Source organism: Dreissena polymorpha, chromosome 12 (genome assembly GCF_020536995.1).
Source record: "Dreissena polymorpha isolate Duluth1 chromosome 12, UMN_Dpol_1.0, whole genome shotgun sequence".
In the NCBI taxonomy this organism is placed as follows: Eukaryota; Metazoa; Mollusca; class Bivalvia; order Myida; family Dreissenidae; genus Dreissena; species Dreissena polymorpha.
The window spans coordinates 73,053,379-73,064,329 of NC_068366.1; the positions used below are offsets into that span (position 1 = coordinate 73,053,379).

General features: G+C 33.2%; 1 protein-coding gene across 3 annotated transcripts in view; it reads right to left on the bottom strand.

Moving 5' to 3' along the window:
• The window catches only part of LOC127853965 (transient receptor potential cation channel subfamily M member-like 2), a 67,410-nt gene extending 64,335 nt beyond the window's left edge, over positions 1 to 3,075 (bottom strand). For 2 of the 3 annotated variants that reach the window (XM_052388849.1, XM_052388847.1), the window contains exons 1-2: positions 1,348 to 3,075; positions 983 to 1,056 (exon numbers count right to left, since the gene is read on the bottom strand). In XM_052388849.1, the coding sequence (XP_052244809.1) occupies positions 983 to 1,056; positions 1,348 to 2,559 (1,286 nt within the window). In that variant the 5' untranslated portion in view covers positions 2,560 to 3,075. The remainder of the gene's footprint in view (positions 1 to 982; positions 1,057 to 1,347) is intronic. The other variant, XM_052388848.1, reaches the window with a different exon arrangement.
• Positions 3,076 to 10,951: the final 7,876 nt, after the last annotated feature.

Consider the following 10,951-nt stretch of genomic DNA (forward strand, 5'->3'; position numbering starts at 1 on the left):
CTTTATACAAATTAATCATGTACAATGCGCTATGTTCATTATGCCACTTGATAATAAATCAAAATAAAATGTAAAATCACTGTTTACATGTATTTCTTGCCGTGCAAATGTTTACAAATGGTGCCCTTTTCAGCCAGTTAGCTCATTTGGTAAAGCGATGGACTGCTTATCCAGGATGACAGGTTCAATCCCTAGCCCGGCCACATAACTTGTATGGGTACTTCCATCCTGCCCTACCTCTAATTCAAGTAGGGCAGTTGTCAATTACTGGCATGAGTATGTGCACTCATAACTGATTAACCAGCTCACCAAGGAAGGAGGGTGAGTTGGTACAATTGCCACTGTGATATGACTAAAATACTGTTAACCCTTTACCACTTAGATACATATTTTTACGCATTTGTTTTTCCTTAGAAAGTTAAACTTAAAATTTAAGACCTTTCTTACTAGATTAAAGTTTTAAAGGCTTCATTTCCATCCCTTTGATACTGATGAGCAGCAACCGGCATAAAACCTGAACAGACTGCGAGCTACTCGCAGGCTGTTCTGGTTTTATGCTGGTTGAAAAAAACATTTTCAGTTTGCTTCTTATGGGGGATGAGGCAAAATATCCCAAAACAAACAAACAAGCACACAAGCAGACCCATATGAGACATCTTTTTGATTATGAAAGACAATTAAGTATCTTAACATTATTTTTTCTGGTTTACAAACAATTTGCCATGATTATCAAATGTGCAACATTTTTTGATGTATTGAGATAATTATATTTAAACATTATTAAAAACAGAACAGAAATAATTTTACAAAAACTACCAAATAAGTTCCTTCAAGCAACCAAATAATGCAATCAAATTATTTCATCAGAGAAACCAAAAAGATAAATGACAGAAACCATATAAATACATAGCATCAACCAAAGATTTTCTTCTTAGCAACCAACTATTTCATCAAAGCTACCATATAATTTTATCACACTTACTTTTCAGGTATTAAATAAGAACACTCCCGCATTTTGATGTGCTTTCGAATCCAACTGGTCTCTTCGTCATATTCCTGAAATTACAGGTAAGAGATTGAATAGACATCGACCTGGTTGAAACAAACACTTAAAATTTAATTGTATAATGTCATTCAAAAGAAATCTTAGATTTTTGCACAATGCAAAGTTGAAACAAAAGACTTAAAAAACTGTCAGAACTCCTCACATAGACCACAATCTGATATAAAAAAATAATTGTGCAAACATTGAATATTGAAAGCCCATGCATTACTGCTTCTGAAATATAAAAACAACAACGCACAATTAGAATGAAAAAGACAAACATAGCAATATCTTTAACTAACCACTGAGTGCAATTTCTTCATTTCTGCCATGACATTACTGAACTTATGCTGATGCGAAAGGCTTCTCTCATATCTTAACTCCTTTGACTTATTACTGTTCTTCATTTCTGCAAGGACACTACCACATTTATCCTGCGTCGATAGCTTCCCCTCATTACAAGACTCATTTGAATTAGTAATGTCCTGATTATGAAATTTCACGTGCTTCTGAAAGCCATCAACACAAGATTCCATTTCTGCATCTACAGACCAGACTTCTGAATTCACTGATTCAGAAGTCTCTTTAGTTGTACTCTTATTGCTTGATGGATTGTAGTTTACTTGATTCAGCATTACTGGCTTGTTTTTACTTGGCACTATAACTTCTTCTATTGGCTGTTCCTGTTCAGCTGATATGTCCTTTTTAGAAGAAATGGTCATGTCCATACTAGAAGAAATAGGAGAGCGTAATGCAACACGAGGGTAAAGAATTTTTTGTGCATCCGTAAAATCACCAACAAGACTTCTTTCCTTAATCGAATCCACTCGAGCCTCCTGTTCTGCAATCAGATCGCTATTATGTTGCATTAATGCTTTTAAAGCTTCAATGTCATAACTTTTATTAATAGTGTCAGTCGATCCCTGGAGCAAAAGAGAACTATCAACAACATCATTATCAACATCATCATAAGATTCAGGTACAGCTGCAGGCCTGTCAAAAAGTTCATTGGGATCACCTCCTCTGTTGGTAACATCATCATCATCATCATCATATTGCTTTTCATCCACTGGCTCATCTTCATCAGAGTAGGGTAAGGGCTGAGGATAAGGGTCAGTGCAGTTTTGAGAATAAGGGTCAGTGCAGTTTTGAGAATAAGGGTCAGTGCAGGTTTGTGAATAAGGGTCAGTGCAGTTTTGTACAAACATCACTTGTCTTGTGTATGCAAAGTCCTGCATCAATCCATAATCATGACTATCCGCTTCATCTTCACAATCTTCTTCATCTTCATCTCTTTCCATCATCCCATAGTTTCTTTCCAATGCATCACATTCTTCAGTGTTTTGGCCACTGAGATTTTTATCGTCAACATCATCTTTAGCGCCTTCACTCTCTTTCCTATGTCCCTTGTTCTTAGCCACACTGCATGGTTTGGAAATGTCCATCTTGCAATTTGTATTCTGTGCATAATAATGACCTTGTTTGGCTGTCAATGACCTTTTATAGCTATACATTGAGTGTCACTTATACATGTATCTGACTCCATCCTTATTGTTTTTACTATGAATTAATAAATAGACAGCTTCTTGTCAGTTGATTGTGTTTTCTTATCTTCTTTAATAGTATCCAAACATAATTATTTTTCTAAGTACTCCAGCACAAAACACTGAGGAAGTTCCATGGTCTTAGTGGAAATTACATGCACTGCTACTTTTCATTTGATGGTTTTTTCTAATTGTCTTTCATAGAATCCAGTCAATTTTTTTTTCTTAGTAATCTTGCACAAAACATTGATGAAGTTCCACTGACCAAATTAAAAATACATGCACTGCTTAACTTTTGTTGAAATATACATCCTCAGGCAAGAATGACAATATTTAATGCTTTTCAAAGTTGTTATGCTATGAACCATGTTACCGTCTTAGTTTTCATTTGCATGTAGACAGCCCTAAAAGAGCATATTTCATAACTTAAAAATATATTATAACATGACACTTTAACGCTGAAAATACAAATGTTTCTCTATCACATAAATACTACAAAATCTTGAAGTGTTACAGTATTAACGAGTCATAAGTATTGCATACTTAAGAGGCCAGCTATTGGCCCAGCATACATAAGTGCTTTTTATAAAAACAATCAGAAATGTGAACTTGGTTTAAAAAAAAGTGAACAGTATAAGCATGCCTCAGTGTATAAAATAATAATCAATTGACAATCAAAATTCACAAAATACTCATAGTAAGCATATGCCTTAATTAATGGAAATGTATGTCTAAAATGAAAAGTATTATCTACAATACTGCATTTAAAAGATTTACTTGGATATATGTAGCTGAAATCAGAGAGAAATTATCATTTACTTGTATCAGATAAATGTATATGTTCTTTTCTCTCTATTTTAAAATATCGACTTAAAATTCTTAAAAATGAAAACATCATAATGCAAATAGTTATCAAACAAGCTTTAAACTGATTGTAACAAAGGTTACCGGTATACAAATTGGGTCTTAAATGTCAAGCAAATATTAAATATTTTTGGATTCGGTTATGAATTTGAAAATCCAAACTTTGTGCAGGTTATTGGTTTCATAAGCCATGCAGTTTAAATGTAGACTTATTGACAACCTAAACAAGCATGGTATGGTAATATGAATAATAATTATTTATTAGATATGTATAAAGTTTCCATAACATATTTGGAATATGAACAATATATAGATTTACTTCCTAGACGACTGCGCTCATTTTTTGTAATATAAAGAGTCTCTTCCTGTTGAGAATTAAAACTGGCAGATACGCCCAGATTAATATTTCACAAAATGAATGTTATTGTTTATGTTGTAATGAGTTGGATTCATTAGATGAATACCATTTTATATGTTTAAGCCGCTGATACACCGAGTTAAGAATAAAAAGCAATACATCTTATATCAACCCATCTGTATATAAATTACACAAGTTACTAGTTTCATGTAACAATTCACTAATTTATAATATGTGCAATTGCATCAAATAAGCATTTGTTAAAAGAAATGCAATTTTTAATAATACTGTTCAATAAACTTCATGAGTACCGCCTTGATAGAACGTACGTGGTCTTACTATCAATTGAATTTATTTGTATTTGCATTCTTAAATGACTATTATTTGTTATTTAATGTTTAATGTTGTTATGCCTAGTTACGTGACAGTGAATAATGTGTGTGTTTAAGCATGAAGACGATTTGTATAAGTCTGCCTGTCTGTCTTAATGCAGATACTGAAAGTTCCTACAGTGCAATACACAGATGTGCAATTAGTATGAACACAGCTGACAATTTACATGGTAAACTAATAAATTTTTTAATCATGATTTATTATTCATACTTCCTTTTCATAAACAGTCATTCATGTTAGGCAAACAAATGTGTTTGCTTCAGTTTACATTACGAAACAAGTGTGAAGTCCAAAATGAACAATGGTGGGCTTAGTCTAATGCAAATAGAAAATCTTAAGTAGGAAGATATTGTTTATAATGTGCAATCTTTGGTTACCAATTGTCATTAAAATATTGAACTTGTCCTTTCAAACTCATTTCCCTACTCATAACAATTTTTTTAAACTTAGTTTACTCCCTTTTATGGTAAAATCTTTTGAACATAACAGGTGTTCAACGTGTACATCAAATGTATAATTTCAGCTCAAAGGTTGTGTACCATAACAAGAGTTACCTATAAAAATGTCCCCCTTAACCCCTTAGGAATATTTAATAATTGCTAAGGTTAAAAAAGGCAAACATCAATTAGGTATTTTATCAATATTGGTGTGTGCAAATTGGATGTAAACTTCTGAATTAAGTAGCAAAAGGTGTTTAAAATGCAACTTTTTTAAACATCAAGAGGCAAAGGATATTTATGGCATTTAGATGAACTGATACAACTGAACTCGAGTGGCAAATCTGCTTACCGGTACATTACATGCTTGGCCAGAATTTATATTTATTTAAAAGCCATTATTTATTAATGTATGAGGAAAAGTAACACGCAAATGAACAAAGCCAAGATGTAATATCAGAAATGGTTATTGAAGTTCAGCTAAAATTGGTTGATAACTTTGAATGAGATACTAAGCAACCCCCACCTTGTCAAGTGATACATGTTTGCCATACTACCCAGACTGCATAATTGTAATGCTATTTGCCAGCATGGAAAAACAATTTCAAAAGCCAATTATCGCAGGGTATTTTAATGTGATAGTAATGGTATGCAAATATGCAATGGCAGCAAAGTTGCACACAAAATACAAAAAGTTGCATGTTAAATATGTAACAAAACTATGTAGCTTAATTGACCTTCATTGAACCTGAAAATGTTCAAGTGTTAAAAGTATATGGACAGTCCAATGTTGATGCATTCAACTATGTGTTACACTTTATGATATTACTGTACCTTGCATTAGTTACCTAGCACACCAACAACAAATTTTCAAAACCATTATCTGATGTCTAGAATATGGAATTTAAATTGCAAAAGTAATAAAAATATGGGTTGATTATCGGTCAATAAACACACAACAATAATGTTTGTCCAACATTTTTCAACATGCGACCATTAGCAATTGCGAAATCTAATAAACCATCAATACAGGGCAATGCTTTTATTTGAATCATAAATAGTTTAAAGAACAGTAGTTCAATACCAAAAATGAGCCCAAAGAGCATCCAGAATATTAAAATGGCACTACATGTAGACGTAAAAAAGAAAAGGGACGGTACAGAAAGCCAGAAAAAGTGTGATAAACTGATATTTATAAGAATTCTTTTTGTATGTGAATAAAAAATACTTGTATAAGGTTTCATTATATAAATATTGTTATGTGTGACTACATTTATTGTGTACTTTTTTGCCCTCTACATACATGCTACAAAAATTCACATTTGGAGAATAAACATATGAAACATATGAAACTATGGGAATACACAAATACACAGCTTTTCCAACTGCTTTGTGTGACATATTGCAAGTGTTTGAAAATAGTGTCTTGATTTGGCACTACTGACCATAACATTTCTCACCTGCACCAGTTACTAATACTTGTGAAAAAAATGTATTTTTCTATATTGAAAGGAATTTGTTCATGCTGCATTCAATTAACGCATATGCAGTGTTTTTTTCAGTTTTGGGGGAAAGGGGTCGGGTCCCCTGAGGGGGGAAAATTCACGCGAAAAAGGGGAAAAAGGGGAAATTTCAATGATTAGCAAGTAACAGTACAAAATCAAGTTTTAACACTATAATTCACCATGCATAGATAGAAAAACATTATTCCAACTCTTTTTTTTCATCAACATGTTATGTTCACATTCAAAGATCAACATGAAGCGTCAGTTCAGGAAAATTATAGTAAATAAATTCATAACAAAAGACGTATTTAAATGAGGTATTGATTAAAATTTAATTACACTTCCATGAGGGGAATTTTTCAAATATTTGGGGGAAAAATAATATACTCTAGAGATGGGGGAATGGAGCCTAATAACGCAGAATATTTCATCCCAAAAAAACACTGATATGCCCCAATTGGAAGCTTTAATTGTGCGTGTTGATTATGGGCTCATTATAATAAATCTAAGTCCAAATGTAGGTCAATGTTAAGGTCAAAATAAGGTCTGTTGAAAAGGGTGTGTTGATGAATGTACATTTAATATGAAAACACTAACATAAAAATGTCTACAACAAACCATTGAGTGAAAGGTCTTCATTTCTTCCAAGACGTTACGGAACTTGTCTTTCGTAGATTGGCTTCTCTCGTAACAAGACTTCTTTAGCTTCATTTCTGTCAAAACGCTGCCGAATTTACCCTGCATAGATAGGCTTCTCTCAAAACTTGACTCCGTTGACATATTACTGTTTCTATTATGAAATTTCATGTACTGAGCACCACTTTTTGGTTTTGCAAAACACAAAGCTTTAGACTGAAAGCCATCAACAAAAGATTCTATTTCTGCATCTACTGACCAGTCTTCTGAGTTCACTGATTTAGAAGTCTCTTTAGTTGTACCCTTATTGCTTGACAGATTATAGTTTATTGGATTTAGCATTACTGGCTTGTTTTTACTTGGCACAATAACTTCTTCTATTTGCTTATCCTGTTCATCTGAAACCTCCTTTTCAGAAATAATGGTCATGTCAATACTAGAAAAATTAGGAGAGCGAATAGCCACATGAGGGTAAAGAACATTCCGTGCATCCTGAAAATCACTAATAAGACTTCTTTCAATTGAATCAACACAAGCATTCTGTTCTCTTATTTCATCACTCAATTGCTGCGCCAACACTTTTAATGATTCAATGTTAACATTTTCATAAATATTATCAGCACATCCTTTGAGCAATTGAGAACTATCATTATAATCATTGTCAACATCATCATAAGATTCAGCTGTAACTGATCCAGGCTCATCAAAATCACCTTTTTTGGTGGTGGCATCATGATCATCTAATTTCAGCTTATCCCCTGGCTCAGAGTAGTAAAAGGGCCGACGATAAGGGTCAGCACAGCTTGATTCAAACACCACTTGTCTTGTATATGCAAAATCCTTCAATAACCCATACTCATGATCTGCTTCATCTTCACAATCTTCTTCGTCTTCATCCTTCTCTGGCTCATTGTTTCTTTCCAAAGCATTGCATTCTTCAGTGTTTAAGCTGCTTGCATTGTTATTGTCAAAATCAGTTTTAACGTCTTCACTCTCTTCCTCATTTCCCGTGTTCTTAACTACAATGCAAGTTTTGAGAGCGTACTGCTTGGATTTAGTATCCTGTGCATAATCATGACATTCTTTGGCTGTTGAAGACGTGTTTTTGTTGCTATCCATTGTGTCACTTTGATCTGACTCCATCAATGTTTTATGTGAATCAATGATCAATGATTATATTCTCTAATCCTCTAACACAGTATCCAAACTCACTTTTTAAAAAGTAATCTTACACAAAACAATGAGGAAATTTCAACGTCCCAGTTAAAAATACTCTTATACGCAATGTTTTTTTTTTGTTTGAGCTTTCATCCTTAGGCAACAATGACAGCATTTGCATTTAGTCAGGGAAGAAAGAGTAAATTTCATTATTAACATATACAGTAAATGTGACACTTAAAATATAACTTAACACAATTGTTTATTTATCAGGTAAACAACTACGAAATCTTGAAGTGTGACTGCATTTATGCGTGAGTCACAATGATTTCATACTTGAGAGGCCAGAAACAGAAGTGTACAATGTTAGCCTTCATAAGTGTATGAAATAATTATCAACTTAAACTTAAACTTTACAAAGTATTATGGAAGGAAGCAATTGCCTAAATTAATAAATGCATTTATAAAATATTTCTCAATGCTGTATTTTTACAGTTGTACTTTGATAAATGAAGCTGAATTCAGAGACTGTGGCCTCATTATGTGAAACTGTGCAGTCCTCAAAGGCTAATCAGTGCGGACACTTTCTGAAACTGCATTTTTGTTTGGAAGAGATCTCTTCTTACAGAAAAATTAGTTTAAAAGCAGAAATTGTTGTAATTGATTAGCCTATGCAAACTGCAAAGCCTTATATGGGATGAGACTTGATGCACATGAATTAAGCCCAGTTTTATCGCAACAAAGCTCATATAATTATGCCATATTAATTCACACTTACACACATGCAGTCACTTGTTTTACTGCAGAAAATAAACTAATAGCGCAATACAAAAATGTGTCATTGGTATGAACACAGCAGACTTATTAACATTGTGAAGTAATTAAATTTTTATGATTTATAAGTAATACACCCCTTTTTCTAAAATTGTCATTTAAGTCAAACACAATTATGTGTAGTTGGAAGTAAAATTTGAAAGATAGCATGGTTTGTAACAGACAATAAGAAAGTCTTGAGTATGAAGATATTGCACTGTAATTTGAACTTAAATAATTTAACATTAACTATATATAGGAAGGAAGCAATTTACCTGAATCAATAAAATGCATTATTTTGGCACAACCTGTTGTTACAACTGAGTCATTAAAATATTGACCATCGGCCTGCCAAACTCATTATTCTACCCAATCTTATGCTCGTTAAAATTCATAGTCACAGATAAGAATTTTGCAACAATTGATTGAAACAAAATCTTTTTTTACAATTATTGGAAAACAGTGGTTTTTCAAAGTATACATTTCATGTATAATTTCAGCCCAGTGGCAGTGAACCATTATAAGAGTTATATGTAAAACAGTTTTGCCCAATCTAGAATGATTAATACTTGTTCAGGTTGAAAACGCAACTATCAATGAGGTCTTTTATGATAATTTAGCGAAAATTGAATAAATACTTCTGGATGTAGTTAAGGATATTTAAAAGACAACTTTTTTACAAATCAAGGAACATTAATCTCATGTTCCAAGGAACATTATGATGGTCAACCATCCATCTTGATATTCAGTGAAGTTGATTAAAACTGTAACTGGACAGGAGAGTAAAACTGCTTGTTTTGACCGCGTACATTTCATGAATTAAATGACAACTCAAGTTGGAAGTCAAATATGAAAGAATGTGGGCCAACATGGAAATAGAAAGTCTTGAGTAGGAAGACATTGTTTATAATGAACAATCTTTAGTTACCAACTGCCTAATGTAAATATTGACTTTTGGCCTGCCAAACTCATTTTCCTACCCACTCTTATGCTTGTTAAAAATTACTGTCAAAGATTTGAATTTTGCAATAATGTATTATTACCAAATCTTTTTTTACAATCATTGAAAAACAATGCATTTTCAATGTGTACATTATATGTACCGTATACTTTCATCCCAAAGGTAGTGCGCCATAACAAGAGATACCTAAACAAGAGATTTGTTTGCCAGAAACACAATGCCCCCTATTACGCTGCTTTGAAGCCATATATTTGACCTTTGACCTTGAATGATGACCTTGACCTTTCACCACTCAAAATGTGCAGCTCGATGAGAAGTAAGTAAGGGATTGAATGAAGAAATGAATTTTTTATTTTTTTTATTTTTGACCTTTGACCTTGAAGGATAACCTTGACCTTTCATCACTCAAAATGTTCAGCTCCAGGAGATACACATGCATGCCAAATATCAAATTGCTATCTTCAATATTTAAAAAGTTATGGCCAATGTTAAAGTTTTCGGATGGAATATTTGACATTTGACCTTGAAGGATGACCTTCACCTTCACCTTTCACCTTTCAAAATGTTCAGCTCCAGGAGATACACATGCATGCCAAATATCAAGTTGCTATCTTCAATAGTGAAAAAGTTATGGCTAATATTAAAGTTTTCGGACAGAATATTTGACATTTGACCTTGATTGACGACTTGACCTTCACCTTTCACAACTCAAAATGTTCAGCTCCAGGAGATACACATGCATGCCAAATATCAAGTTGCTATCTTCAATAGTGAAAAAATTATGGCCAATGTTAAAGTTTTCAGACAGACGGACAGACGCCATATATTAGACATTTGACCTTGAAGGATGACCTTGACCTTCACCTTTCACCACTCAAAATGTGAAGCTCCATGAGATGCACATGCATGCCAAATATCAAGTTGCTTAGTTAAATATTGAAAAAGTTATGACCATTAAAGTTTTCGGACGGACGGACTAACTGACATACTGACATACTCGACTGACGGACAGTTCAGCTGCTATATGCCACCCTACCCGGGGCATAAAAAGAGTTTACTCCCTCTGGCATATTTAATAATTGTTATGATACAAAGGGCAAATATCAATGGGGTATTTAGTTTGTATCGGTGAAATTGAAAGAAAACTCTTGAATAAGGGAAGAAATAGCAGTGTTCAAAAAGGCAACTTTTTTACAAATCAAGGGACTATGAATCTCAGGTTTCAATGGACATGTTG